This window comes from Podarcis bocagei, assembly GCF_964188305.1.
Source record: "Podarcis bocagei genome assembly, chromosome: 4".
Classification (NCBI taxonomy): domain Eukaryota; kingdom Metazoa; phylum Chordata; class Lepidosauria; order Squamata; family Lacertidae; genus Podarcis; species Podarcis bocagei.
Window position 1 is genome coordinate 15,304,711 of NC_138128.1, and position 15,407 is coordinate 15,320,117.

The 15,407-nt window shown below is 46.6% G+C and overlaps 1 protein-coding gene across 1 annotated transcript in view; it reads left to right on the forward strand.

Moving 5' to 3' along the window:
* SPATA16 (spermatogenesis associated 16) overlaps positions 1-9,465 on the forward strand; it is a 165,101-nt gene extending 155,636 nt beyond the window's left edge. The window contains exon 11 of the mRNA XM_081190327.1: positions 9,147-9,465. Within this exon, the coding sequence (XP_081046453.1) occupies positions 9,147-9,269 (123 nt within the window). The 3' untranslated portion in view covers positions 9,270-9,465. The remainder of the gene's footprint in view (positions 1-9,146) is intronic.
* Positions 9,466-15,407: the final 5,942 nt, after the last annotated feature.

Sequence of the window (15,407 nt, forward strand, 5' to 3'; positions counted from 1 at the left end):
GACTAAGCTGCTTCTGGCGAACCAGAGCAGCGCACGGAAACACCATTTACCTTCCCGCTGGAGTGGTACCTATTTATCTATTTGCACTTTGACGTGCTTTTGAATTGCTAGGTTGGCAGGAGCAGGGACCGAGCAACGGGAGCTCAGCCCATCACGGGGATTCGAACCGCCGACCTTCTGATTGGCAAGTCCTAGACTCTGTGGTTTAACCCACAGTGCCACCTGCATAAATCTCATCAAATTTGAGATAGATAGCTTTAGCTGGTTTTAGCTGCAAGGGCAGTCGTTACTATAACAAACAGAGTGAGTAAAAATGGAATAACTAAGGGTTTATCCACACTTAGGTTTCACCCCGTTATTTCTGAGCACAGGTCCACACTTCCAAGTTCCATGTCCCAACACTCTTTTGTTTTTTTGGCCCCAGAGTTTTCTCCGCAAAGGCTTGTTCTTTAAAGCTGAAGCACAACAAATGGCATTTTGGGTTTGCCATGAGTTGCTGTTTGCTCCAAATCAGCTTGAAGAGTGGGGTTGGGTTTTTTGGCAAGGGAAGCTCCAGAGCAAAAAGGAAAAGTGCTCAGACACAGAGCTTTAAGGTGAAGACCTTGCCTGGACAGCATGTTTGCCCTTTGTGTTTTGTTGGTGACGTTTATGTATAAGGGGTTTATGCCTGCAAAGAAAAGGTATGATAAACTGTTAGGTGTGCTGGTTAAATTTGGGTGTGTTTTTCCTGCACCTGCAACTGATTAAGCATATAAGAGTGAGTCAGCAAGTGTAAAGCAAGTTTGCTCATGGCCAGAGCCTGGTCTATGTTGGAACGCTACAAGGAGACTCTGTGCTGCTGGAAGAAGAAGAAGAGTTTGGATTTGATATCCCACTTTATCACTACCCTAAGGAGTCTCAAAGCAGCCAACAATCTCCTTTCCCTTCCTCCCCTATAACAAACACTCTGTGAGGTGAGTGGGGCTGAGAGACTTCAGAGAAGTGTGACTAGCCCAAGGTCACCCAGCAGCTGCATGTGGAGGAGCGGGGAAGCGAACCCGGTTCCCCAGATTACGAGTCTACCGCTCTTAACCACTAAACCACACTGGCTCTCATGTAAGCTATAAGCTGTGGAACTGCTTTATACTGTCAGCAAAGGCACTGACCCTACCTAGAACTGTCTGGTGCTTTTCTGTTCCACTGGCACACTCTGCTGGCATGCTGAGTGGGCATTCTGCACATACTCCCCTAGAATAAACATACAGTGGTGCCTCGCAAGACGAAAAGAATCCGTTCCGCGAGTCTCTTCATCTTGCGGTTTTTTCGTCTTGCGAAGCAAGCCCATTAGCGGCTTAGCGGGCTTAGTGGATCAGCTGATAAGCAGTTTGGCGGCTTAGCGGTTTAGCGGATCAGTTGTTAAGCGGCTTAGCGGATCAGCTGATAAGCGGTTTAGCGGATCAGCTGTTAAGCGGCTTAGCGGCTTGGGAAAAGGGGGGAGGGGAAAAACCCGCAGGAACTCGCAAGACATTTTCGTCTTGCGAAGCAAGCCCATAGGAAATTCGTTTTGCAAAGCACCTCCAAAACGGAAAACCCTTTCGTCTAGCGGGTTTTCCGTCTTGCGAGGCATTCGTCTTGCGGGGCACCACTGTACTACAGCAGCAGCCTGATGTGTAGCACTAGCAGCGGGATAACGCAGTTAATCATTCGGGCACAGAATTCCAGCTGTCTCTGACCTTTATCCAAAGGGCTAAGTTGTTTATATTGCCTCTTGCTTCCCTCTTATCAAAGGAAGCAAGCTGAGACATGACTCAGCAACGAAACACCCAGCTGATGCTTCACACGTTCCGCCTATAGGTACCAAAGTGGGTTGCACATGCAAAGCGGTCCACAGCAATCATGTTCTTCCCATACAATGAGAATCCTAAAGCAAGAGATGTGGCGGAATGTGGAAGGGCCAGCCTAAGTGTGAAGCATCATGATGCCATTGCTTCAGGCAGCAGGTTGCAGATGGAGCAATGTTATCTTGCTTCCAGATCCAGCCTTCATCATAAAACTGCAAAGCTGTCTGTTTAGGCTGCAGGCTACCGAGGGAGATAGTTCTTTCCTGCCTTCATTCCCTGTCTCCGTGCTTCAGTTTAAAAACACTGTCCAGAGCAGGAGTAGGGGGTCACTGCAGGTTCAACTGAGACCAAGTAGTACTCAAAATGGCAAGCGCAAACTGTTGAACCGGAACTCGGCACATCTTATTTATTTTATTTAGAGAGATTTAAAGGTAAAGGGACCCTTTACCATTAGGTCCAGTCGTGACCAACTCTGGGGTTGTGGCACTCATCTCGCTTTACTGGCTGAGGGAGACAGCATACAGCTTCCGGGTCATGTGGCCAGCATGACCTAGCCGCTTCTGGAGAACCAGAGCAGTGCACGGAAACACTGTTTACCTTCCCACCAGAGCGGTACCTATTTATCTACTTGCACTTCGATCTGCTTTTGAACTGCTAGGTTGGCAGGAGCAGGGACCAAGCAACAGCAGATCACCCTTTTCACAGGGATTTGAACTGGCGACCTTCTGATCGGCAAGTCCTAGGCTCTGCGGTTTAACCCACAGGCGCCACCCATGTCCCTTAGAGAGATTTAAAGATAAAGGTAAAGGGACCCCTGACCATTAGATCCAGTCGTGACCGACTCTGGGGTTGTGGCGCTCATCGCTTTATTGGCCGAGGGAGCTGGCGTACAGCTTCCGGGTCATGTGGCCAGCATGACTAAGCCGCTACTGGCGAACCAGAACAGTGCACAGAAACGCCGTTTACCTTCCCGCCAGAGTGGTACCTATTTATCTACTTGCACTTCGATGTGCTTTTGAACTGCTAGGTTGGCAGGAGCAGGGTCCGAGCAACGGGAGCTCACCCCGTCGTGGGGATTCGAACCGCCAACCTTCTGATCGGCAAGTCCTAGGCTCTGTGGTTTAACGCTCAGTGCCACCCGCGTCCCTTAGAGAGATTTACGCACCGCTTAATCAAAGGGCCCTCGAAGCAGTGCACATGATAAAACTGGGGATAAAACACAGCTAAAATCTACAAAGCTGGTTTTTTTTATATATAAGTATGCATAGAATAACCATCGTTAAATCACAAATAAAATCAGCAAGACTTTTAAAATGAATATAGGAAATAAATTATGTGTCTGGGTTGTTGGCATCCATCTGTCTTGAGAGAGAACGGTGTGTGCCTCTGGGGGTGAAGTCAAACCACTGCATTTGCAGCACTGATGTGACCTCCCCAGGGCACAAGACAGTATGTCTTAGCCTCTCTGATGTGGTCCAAAGAAAAGCAGAGCAATACGTTTGCCACCAGCCAGGAAATGCCAGGAGGAAGAGTTGCATAGAAAGCACCATCCAGTCGTCTTAGGGACTCCACTCTGGATTTGTGTAGGGTTTGTTCCTTAACTTTTTCTTCTCCCAAAGGTATCCCACAAGGCAGTGGAGGTTTGGGATCAGGGTTTTCCTTCTCCTAGATAGGCTACCTTCCCATCTGGGTAGGCTTGTGGAAACAATAACTCCTCAGCTAGCAGCAATCATCCTTAGCTAGCAAGACCGATGGTCAGGGATGATGGGAATTGTAAGCAGCTGGAGACACAAGTTTGGGTTGGGTGTAATAAATATTATTATTATTATTATTATTATTATTATTATTATTATTATTATTATTATTATTATTATTTATACCCTGCCCATCTGGCTGGTTTTCCCCAGACACTCTGGGTGGCTTCCAACAGAATATTAAAATACAACAATCTATTAAACATTAAAAGCTTCCCTAAACAGGGCTGCCTTCAGATGTCTTCTAAAAGTCTGGTACAGTGGTACGTCAGGCTACAGACACTTCAGGTTACATACGCTTCAGGTTACAGAGGCCCCATTAGCTAAAGTGGCGCTTCAGGTTAAGAACAGTTTCAGGTTAAGAACGGACCTCCAGAACAAATTAAGTACTTAAACTGAGGTACCACTGTAGTTGTTTTTCTCTTTGCCATCTGGTGGGAGGGCGTTCCACAGGGCAGGTGCCACTACTGAGAAGGCCCTCTGCCTGGTTCCCTGTAACTTGGCTTCTTGTACTACAAAGCACAGCACAGACAAAGCCCCTGGCCACTTTTAATTGGCCCAGGGGCAATGTTGTGCCTTGGGCCTGTGGTCTCAAGTCTTCTGGGTGCCTAGGAATGCACCTGCCTCCAAGGAACATCTTAAGCAAACAGGCTGGTTGAGATGGGAAAAAGCGGTCCTTCAGATACTGGAGTATGATGGAACACCCAAACCTCTGGGAAACGCTGGTGATGATGGAGATGTTTAAGCCATGCTAGTTTGACAAGGCAGACAGGGCTACATGAAAGCTGTATGTGTATGTGTGCGCAAGTCCTATTCTTATACATAACAGTAAACGGTATTAAAATTGATTCATATATTCAGCCAGTCTGTTGTGACCACACAGAGCGCAGGAGGGAATCCACGCTCCACCAGGTTGATGTCAGAGTGATATATTAATTTTACCTTTTTTAAAAAGAAAAGGAGCCGAACAATGGGCTTTGCAGTAGGAATTCTGTGCCCATGCATCTCAGAAATGAGGCGATGGGGTAGCTTGGCGTACAATTAATAGCAGACTCCAAGCTATCTTGTGCTCACTCTATTGGGCGATTTGCATTTCTGAGAAAGTGGAGCTGCCTATGAATAAACATGAATGACGACGATTTGCAACTATGTGAGTGTGAGCGTGTATGTGTGGCATTCATATAAGACACCTGGTTGAAGTCCACATCTGCGTATATAGAGATGCTCTTTTGAATTGTTTTAAAAGCTGTTCATGATGCATGAGGGTACAGGGAATGATACGCATTTCAACACGCCACTTATTAATATAATTATTGGTTTGATCTCGATGAAGATGCATGGCATCTGCAAAAATTATCATTTCGTGTCCTTCTTTTCCATTTTTTTTCCTTTTCCTTTTTCTTAAACCGAACCCTCTGGTGAATGATATATCTCAGGAAAATGTATTTATTCAGAACTTCATTCTGATTTAATAGAAAAATGGTTCTTGCCATGGCAATGTGGAATGCACATTTTTCTCCCCGCGCTGACTTTCAGCCGGAAGCGCTGGCTTCTTTTCTGTCGGCATTCTCTTTCTTATCAGGAAAACTTGCTCAAGATTAATTTTCCCAGCTTGCCTTCCTTTTAAACTGGCTGTTTTTCAATGCCAGTTAAAAGACAGCGTTTTGATAAATTCCCCATTGCTATGGCGCACAAGCTCAATGAAGGTGCCTGCATCAGTCTATCCCACATGAGGAAAACAACAGAAGGCGCATAAAGGACCCCTACGTATGCCTGCATGTAAGCATTATGTGTGAACTTTGTCAGATGAGGCAGGCTATCCCAATTTTCTTAAGAAAGGAGCAGAGGTAGGCAAAAGACAACATTTCACACATAATGCCCCCGGTCTAAAGACACTTGTGGCATGGACCAATGGTACCAAATAGTATGGGAAACAGCCCTACTAGAAAAATTAACCAATAAACTGAAACTGACACGGGGACAAACAGAAGAAGACGCCTTTTGGCTCTTCTTTATGGCTCCCCTTTATCACATACACAGCCCAACAAGACAATGACAATAATCCACCAACAGCATACAAATCAATATGGCTAACTTGATCCAAAACACCCACCTACCCCACTGACACACGAAAACAAAGACCACCACAGCCAACCACAAACAAACAACCACACCCTAGGCCAACCCCAACCTCTCTCACCACCAAAAGAACACAAGTGATTAGCAGAGAACCTGCACAAGCGACGCTGACACAAAACCCTACATAAAGCGTAATAGAAACATCGCCACCAAACCCCACCCCCACCCATCTTACACCCCCCCTCCACCCCTTCTTTTTTCTCCCCCTAATGTCTCAACAAATGAAACGGATTTGTAAAAATGTTACATGGAAAAAATACGAGAGACATTACACATACTTCTGTAAAACAAGAAAATCTTTAATAAAAAAAATGAAGAAAAAAATAAATAAAGACACTTGTGGCGAGATCCTGCCTTTTAAACCATGCAAGAACTGCACGCCCGAGCCAATGCAGACAGACCACCTAGGGTTTTAAAAATAAAGTTGGGTTTATAGTAGCAGAGTTAGCAGAAGATGAAGGTACCCGGTCTCACCACCTGTTCTGTCTCCCACCACCCTGTTATGATATAGAAGCAATGCAGCCGCGAGCTACTGCTAGCTTGAAAGCAAAACATAATGGGAATGTTGGGACTGTTCCGTGGGAAACAGAGGGACAGTCAATTCACAGTGCAGAGGGCACCAGAATTAGCTCAGAGTGTAATATGAGCTGTACAGGAAGTACAGGAGTAGTTTGTCTCTCGGCTGTTGGAGTTTGAAGAAAGCAGTCATGTTTTCTGTAACGCTGCAAAGACAGAAATAAAGGCATATAAATACGTTTCTGTCTATCTCTTTCCCCTGCCTGGGGGGGCAGGAAAGAGTGGTGTGTTCTTCTCACGCTGAGAAGGATTGCCTATCGCAACCTCTGCCTGGATCTTGCCGGGAAAGCAGACAGGGAGGTCAACCGGAGATCAAGCCGGGTGCCTGGGAGAGTTGCCAGTTTCTCCTGATAAAGGCTTGATTTCCGACAAGACCACCTAGGGTTGCAGACAGACCACCTAGGGTTTTAAAAATAAAGTTGGGTTTATAGTAGCAGAGTTAGCAGAAGATGGAGGTACCGGGTCTCACCACCTGTTCTGTCTCCCACCACCCATCCTGTGACATTAACTAGCACTGAAAGTTTACATGCATTTACATGGATGGCGTTGGGATTCTAAACCTACATGGTAGAAGCTAGTTTCTCATGGATACGTCATGCAGGAGACAGAGAGGGATGGCTGGAGCTTGGGAGTTTTTCTGGAAAATACAAAATGTATTTTCCCCTGTCTTACCTGTTGGTCACAACCCTGCCCTCTGCTGCCTAGAGGCATGCAAGGTTGCTTACACCCAATAGTCCAAGCCAGCCCTAATTTTTTCCCCAGACCGGTGCCCTCCAGATGTTAATAATAAATAATAATAATAATAATAATAATAATAATAATAATAATAATAATAATAATAATAATAATTTATACCCTGCCCTCCCCTGCCTGAGCCGGGCTCAGGGCACCTAACACCAGTAAAATTGCAGTAAAAACATAATGGGGGGCGGGGACAATTTAAAATACAGGTTAAAATGCAATTTAAAATGCAGCCTCATTTTAAAAGTAGCCCATTGATCAAAACCATAAGGGGAGGGAAACATAAGGGTCAGACTGAGTCCAAACCAAAGGCCAGGCGGAACAGCTCTGTCTTGCAGGCCCTGCGGAAAGATGTCAAGTCCTGCAGGGCCCTAGTCTCTTGTGACAGAGCGTTCCACCAAGTCAGGGCCAGTACTGAAAAGGCCCTGGCCCTAGTTGAGACCAATCTAACCACCTTGTGACTTGGGACCTCCAAAATGTTGTCATTTGTGGACCTTAAGGTCCTCCGCGGGGCATACCAGGAGAGGCTGTCCCGTAGGTACGTGGGTTCTAGGCCGCATTGGGCTTTAAAGGTCAAAAGGTAAAGGGACCCCTGACCATTAGGTCCAGTCGTAGCCGACTCTGGGGTTGTGGCGCTCATCTCGCTTTATTGGCCGAGGGAGCCGGCATACAGCTTCCGGGTCATGTGGCCAGCATGACTAAGCCGCTTCTGGCGAACCAGAGCAGAGCACGGAAACGCCGTTTATCTTTCCGCCGGAGCGGTACCTATTTATCTACTTGCACTTTGACATGCTTTCGAACTGCTAGGTTGGCAGGAGCAGGGACCGGGCAATGGGAGCTCACCCCATCACAGGGATTCGAACCGCTGACCTTCTGATCAGCAAGTCCTAGACTCTGTGGTTTAACCCACAGCGCCACCTGTGTCCCTTTTAAAGGTCAAAACCAGCACCTTAAACCTGACCCTGTACTCCACTGGGAGCCAGTACAGTTGGTAAAGCACTGGATGAATGTGATCCCGCAGCAAGGACCCCGTAAGGAGCCTTGCCTCGGCATTCTGCACCCACTGGAGCTTCCGGGTCAGCTTCAAGGGCAGCCCCGCGTAGAGCGAGTTACAATAATCAAGCCTGGAGGTGACTGTCGCATGGATCACAGTGGCCAGATCAGGGTGATCAGTTTTAGACTATGAACCACCTGGAGCTAACATGGCCAATGGTCAGCAATAATGGGAGACATAATCCAAAACATCTAAAGGGCACCATTTTAGGGAAGGTTGGTCTAAAGGCATGTCTACTGTACAGATTTAAACTGGTTCCTAGCATGCCTGTTGCCCGTGGCCTTCTACAAAAGACACTTGGAAAATGTAGTTCTGCAACAGGACTAGGGATCTTTACCTGTGAATTCACTGTCTCCATCACACAATGGTTGCAAGTCCCAAGAATATTTGGAGAAAGCCAATACAGATGATTTCTGTCTTGTTTAAAATTATAATACGGAAGCTGTTGAACATATTCTCTGAACAATGCTTCCTATGATTTATTAAACCAGTTTTGATATAATTTTAATGTGTGTTTTAGAGGAATCTTCTGGCTTGGATTTATTTTTGGCTCTTTTGTTAAGTTATTCAGTCCAGAAAGCTAGGTCAGTATAGTTGTCCACATCCTACAAAATGGGAAGAAATTCCCTTAGCCCATCATTTCCAACCTTGGGACCCAAAGCAGTTTAGGTGAACACGACACTCCTTTTTTAGATGTGAATGCAAGGAGTTTGGCCATCTGTCTTGACACGGGGGTGCAGTCTCCAAGGACAAGTCCCACAGATAAAGTTTCCAAAGAAAAGTCACATGTACTATTTTCTGTTGTTTGGGCTCACTCTTGTTTTTGCTAAATTAGGCTCCGCAGCTCAGGCGCTACTGCCTATCTGTAAAATGGAAATAGCAGAGACCTAGCTCACAGGATGTGCGTGAAATATGCCTTTCAAGGTAGAATTTTACATCTAAATAATAATGCCATCATTTCTGAAGGGAAAGTAATCCATTTAACAAAGAAATGTTGTGTATCTGCAAGCAGGCGGATGCCGCATTGTTTGACAGTCCATATCCTTTTATGTTTGCCTACAGGTTGGAATAATAGAAGACTTCTTATACCAATTAGAAGATAGTTTCTTAAAGACCAAAAAACTCAGAACAGCAAGGCGGCAGAAAATGAAAATGAAGCAGCTTCAAAGCAAACAGCCATGCTAGGCCTACTGGGGGAAGAGGCCCCATCCTGCACCAGAGATGGCAAGAGAGGACATTAATATAGCAGGAGTCTGACAGCTGGGACAACAAAGGCCGGCCTTCAAATTAATGAGGTGTCCTCTCCGTAAGGCTCATCTTTTAGCAACAAGCTCCTGCACTTCATTAGTCTCATCTGACAGGAATAAAAACGTTCATGGGATGCTTGACTGGATTCTTATGCAGAATGGGCTTGTTTATCCAAACCTGGTGGGGAATTTGGATCGCTGCAACATCCCCTTGCGTTAGGCATATAACGCAACCAGCCAGGTCTTGCGAGAGGTCTTTTGTAATCCAGAGTTAAGCAAAGCACGGGAACGTAAGGAGGGGCATTCCATGTGCGAGGTTTTGGGGGAGGGCCGCAGCTCAGTGGTAGAGCAACTGCTTTCCATTCCAAAGGTCCCAGGTTTTATACCTGGCATCTTCCAGCAGGGCTGGGAGACTGTGGCTGAGCCTATGCCCCATGCTGCCCAGGGCAGGCACGCTCCCGAGGGGGGAGGGACACGGAGGGTGCCCTCCCAGGTGCGGGATAGCCACTCGGATGCACGGAGCGGAGCGCACGCCCTGCAGCCGGGGGCAGAGCAAGCCGACCATGGCAGACATTTGGCACGCTGCACGCCCGTGACTCCCAAGCCTCCCCCCAGCTGTCAAAACGAAGGGCAAAGGGTGTGCTGGTCCCGTGGGTTACCCGAGAGGCGAGGTCCAAGTCCGGTCCATGGTCAAAGGTGCAATGAGGAGGCAGTCCGTAGTAGCTGAAGCTGGGTGCAGGGCAGGGAGTCGGGTGAGGTCGGGAACAGGTTTGCAAAGACAACTCTCTCCCAAAAGAGAGCCTCAGTTTCCTTTATTTTTTAGGTAAAACTTGAAATTTAGTTGTTGCTGTTTTAAAAGAATATATTTAGAGACCCGCCATAACCCAAAGTGCTATCATTTACATAACTTGTGTGTGAACCCAGGACTTCTTTCAGACTATTCACATGTGTGGCTTCTTTCTTTTGCCGTCGACTGCATCCCGATCAAGCTTTGGCTAGCATGGTTGGCTTCCTCCTCCAGATACCTGTGGTTTTCTCACCACCCACCCATGGAATATATTGCCTCCTAAAACCCAGCAAGGTTTTCGTAAGTTCCTAAATCAAAATGCATGCAGAAAAATAAAATAAAAGCCACACGAACCCACCAGCACGATAACAGCTTGAATTATGCAACTGCGACTCAAAGAGATTGTGTGATGGAATCAAAAATTGATCAAATGTTTTCTGCCTAATCCAAGGTGGTATGGACTCTGAGATGGGACACAATGGCGGAACAGGTAATTGTGTGGGGGGTTTTTTTGGGGGGGTCCTAACAGGCTGACACATGTTCCTTTCTGATGAAGGCATGTGAGGTAAATAGGAAGGCGGATGCCACAAGTGTCATTAAAAATTGCCTTCTAATTTTTTCCAGCTTGCTTAAAGCACCAGGTTCGGAAAAGAAAACTCTCTGGTGCTGGACCTCAAGGGTCTCATGGCACTTCCCTTGTCATGCAGCTTAAGAACAAAGTTGCCCAGGGCTGGCTGGGGACCTTTGGCCACCTGGAGCAAAGGGCAAGATGGAGCCCTCCTTCCAAATCTATGTATAAGATCCAACCAGTATTAGAGTCTCACTTCAACCATGGTGATAGGATAGCTTTCTCCACTGCATCCGAGGACAACAGGCTAGATCAGGCCTTATCCTCTAATGCAGAGAAAGCCAACATGGTGGCCTCCATAGGTTATTGGACTACAACTCCCATTATCCCTCAGTGTTCACCTCAGGAGCTGGCGGCGAACCCTTGCCCTAATGCCTTGCTCTCTGGTCCCCAGAATATGCTGCCCAATGCAGCCAGCACCTCACTCTGTCTAATGGTAGAGCTGGCCCTGAACATCTCTTCCTAGGGATCCATACCCTCCAACATTCCTCTGATGAAAATAGGGACATCCTATTCCATGCCCCCCCAACATTTAGCCAATGAAAATAGAGACGTCCTAAAGAAAAGTGGGACATTCTGGGATCAAACCAGAAACTGGGGCAGCTTCTGTAAAACTGGGGGCTGTCCCTGGAAAATAGGGAGATTTGGAGGGAGATCTGTGTGAAATTGCCCCAGTGCTGCCTTCAGGGTTGGCAAAAACATTTTTACCAGTCCCTTTATCTGAACCAGCTGAAACATCCCAATTTTGATACATGGGATATTGGCAGGTATCCTGTACACTTAACCTAAAAGTAAACCCTATTGCATTCCAATAGGGTTTTTTTTCTGAGTAGGCCTGCAGAGGATTGTGCTGTTGGCTGATTTATTTGGTGTCACCAGTGGAACCCTTTGCAAGACTTGCCTTATATGTATATTGACAACATGCCCAATAAATAGATGGGTGTGTGTGACCTCTTAAATACTTTGGACTGGTGCTCACTGGAACGTTTGCTTTTTCAAAATAAATAAACCGCACTCCAAAATAGTCCAGTAAGCAAAGGACCTGGCCTGTGCTCCATTCTACAAGGTTTGCCAAGGTTTCAAGTACTCAGGTCCCGTAAAATGTTGTTGTTTAGTCATTTAGTCGTGTCTGACTCTTCGTGACCCCATGGACCAGAGCACGCCAGGCACTTCTGTCTTCCACCGCCTCCCATAGTTTAGTCAAATTCATGTTCGTAGCTTCAAGAACACTGTCCAACCATCTCGTCCTCTGTCGTCCCCTTCTCCTTGTGCCCTCCATCTTTCCCAACATCAGGGTCTTTTCCAGGAAGTCTTCTCTTATCATGAGGTGGCCAAAGTCTTGGAGCCTCAGCTTCAGGATCTGTCCTTCCAGTGAGCACTCAGGGCTGATTTCCTTCAGAATGGAGAGGTTTGATCTTCTTGCAGTCCATGGGACTCTCAAGAGTCTCCTCCAGCACCGTAAAATGTAGTGATTTCTAATACGGCTATTGCGGTAAAGTGGTTCCTCTACAGTGGGACACCGACACAATTCCTTGCCAAAGGTGTAAGGGGCCTTAAATATTGCTTCTGCTGAGGTGGAAGCTGACAGCCAGAGCCAATGGGGGCTGGCTGAGGTTGGGGGGCAGAGCCCCATTCACCCTATTGAACCAGCCCCCACTGAGGCCTCCCCAAAGCATGGAACCCGCATTGGGGCCTACTTTGCAACAAATCCTCACACAAACACTCCGAAGCAAAGTAGTGAGGGACCATACCTGGTAAAGATCCCTCTCCAGATACTTTTGTAGAGCGGCAAAAATAAACCAGAGGACAAAAAATTTTCCCCAAGACAACGGAAACAACTTTTTGAGGGCTTCCTATGGAAAATGCCTGGCCTCCTCGAATGTTGAAGAAACCAAGTGTGCGGCAAGATTAAATTATATAAAGGCAGTGGTGGGAAGGTGGTACCCACTGAGAAGTTAAATGATTTGCCTAAGGGCGACAGAGCGAGGCAGAGAAGGAAAAGAAACCCAGAGGATGAAAATACCACCATGCAGTAATTACAATCAAAGGGCAAATTCAGAAATGCGCAGATCTGCCCTTGCTGTTCTTCAAGAATAGCACCTGGCAATCTCCTCTAGGCCATGGCCTTCTTTTAATCTTCTGACCAGCCGAGAATGGTGGGTCTGCATTCTTCCAGGTGCCCCTTTCTTTTTTTTTAACATTTCTTTCTTTCTTTCTCTCTCTCTCTCTTTGCAACAATTATTGTCACAAAGAGCAGATTTAACAGCAAGCCTTTTTCTTGTTACAATCCATCACGAGGCAATGCCAAATCTGGGACGCCTTTGTGCCGCCTATGAGAGATGATAATAGAATGTATTACCCTGACCTTTTCCGTTTGCTTGGCAATGCTATCGGGGAGCCTTCCCTCTCTCTCTCTCTCTCTCTCTCTCTCTCCTCCCTTCTTAACCACCTCATTAACCTGGGAGGGGGGGAAAGGAGGAATGGACAGACAATTAGCCTGCAGAATATTAAAAAGGTTAACACTGAATGGCAACCCCCCAGTCTGCAAGTGTTGGAAATCTGGTATCGTGTTCTGCTTTCATAAGCCTCACACACCTAACTGAATAAACCTGGCGGGGAGGGAGGGAGGGAGGGCTTTGCTTTTGCACATGGCCAAAGATAGAGAGATTGATAAAAATAAAAAATAAGAAGAGCAGGTGGCTATTTCCATTCTAAAAGGTGAACGTTTCTCCCCAAGTCGTAGAGGGGCATGAGAAAGAAAAACGAGGGTCCCTGGATAAAATAGTCTTTGATTCCCGGTGACTAAGCAAAGTGTCTCACAGTTATGATCTACCTGGGCCTGAAATTAGACGTTTCGCATGTGGGAGGAAAAGATGAAAGGAAAAAAACTGTCTGGCACCCAAAGCTAGAAAAGGCTTGTCCTGCTTACGCCTCATTAAAATGAACAGGATCCAAGTTTGGCCGTGACTCACTCACTTTCAAGGGGACAAGAAACGCAACTGGCTTTCTGAGTTTGGGGCATAATTCATGAGTCTTGAGATAGTCAACAGAGAAGGAGGGGAGGGTTTTCCCATGGCCCTCTAGATGTTGTTGGACTCCGACTCCCATCGGCATGGCCAATGGTTAGAGACAATGGGATCCATAGTCCTTTCCCTTCCGATTCCTGAATTATAAGACCTGGAACTTGCTGAAATGCCCAGGCCCGTCCCTCCCATGCCTCTTCTGCTAGTGCTGCAATATTGGTTCTCTCTTTTATTCATCACTGTGATACCAGCTCTCATTGATCTATTTACTGGCACATTCCCTGCATTAGTCCCGACACCTGCAGTTCTGGACGCTCACTTGTTCGGTTTGGCCAATCTCAGCGGCAGGCCGAGAGCATGCGGTGACTGGAAATCATTACAAACCTGATGCGGATTCAATCTCTTGACCTAGAAGTCAAGTTCTGAATCTCATTACCCAGTTAATTCTCTCGAGATCCATTTCCTAATTCAATTAGCCATCTCAACAGCACTCCTCCTCCCCCTGTTATATCCTTACTGGCCGCCCGCATCTAGTACATGGCAAAACTCATGGACCTAGAACAAGGATGGAAAGTGCGTGAATGGCTGGCTAATGTGTTAGACTTAAGTTGGAAGTCATTATTATTTTATTTATATACTGCAATGGCTCCCTGCTTGTGGAATGCTCTCCCCAGGGAGGTTCGCCTGGCACCTTCATTATACAACTTTAGGCGCCAGGCAGAAACGTTCCTCTTTAACCAGGCCTTTGGCTGATTTGACATCCAGTGCCCTTTTAAAGTGTGTTGCGGGGGGGGGGTGTCATTGGGTTGTCTTTGTTTTTAATATGTATTTTGTGTGTTCTTTTAATATATTGTGATTTTATTATGTGAACCACTCTGAGATCTACAGGTATAGGGCAGTATACTACTAGTACTACTATTAGGGACACGGGTGACGCTGTGGTCTAAACCACTGAGCCTAGGGCTTACCGATCGGAAGGTCGACGGTTCGAATCCCCACGACGGGGTGAGCTCCCGTTACTCGGTCCCAGCTCCTGCCAACCTAGCAGTTCGAAAGCATGCCAAAATGTGCAAGTAGATAAATAGGTACCACCCCGGCGGGAAGGTAAACAGCATTTCCGTGCACTGCTCTGGTTTTGCCAGAAGTGGCTCAGTCATGCTGGCCACATGCCCTGGAAAAACTGTCTGTGGACAAACATCAGCTCCCTCGGCCAGTAAAGCGAGATGAGCGCTGCAACGCCAGAGCTGTTCGCAACTGGACTTAACTGTCAGGGGTCCTTTACATTTCCTTTTTTATTATTATCACAAATGCCAAAACAGCTTCTAAGAGATCTATAAAAACAATTCACCATTAAAACACACAGTGGCATTAAAGCATCCCTAATTAAGGCAATGAAACAAAGAATCAAAAAGCATAACAATTAAAACCGCTTTCAAAGGTTAAAAGAACAAAACCAAAAGTCCAGTTTAGGGGGATGGTTGCCTAAACAGGTGTGTCTTCAGGAGCCGGCAGCATGCCAATGCTGATGGGGCTTCTCATATTTTGGCAGGGAGAGCCTTTCACAACACTGGTGCCACAATGAGAAAGCCTGCCCCCGAGTTACCATAAGCCGATAATCATCAGTCTGACAATCATACT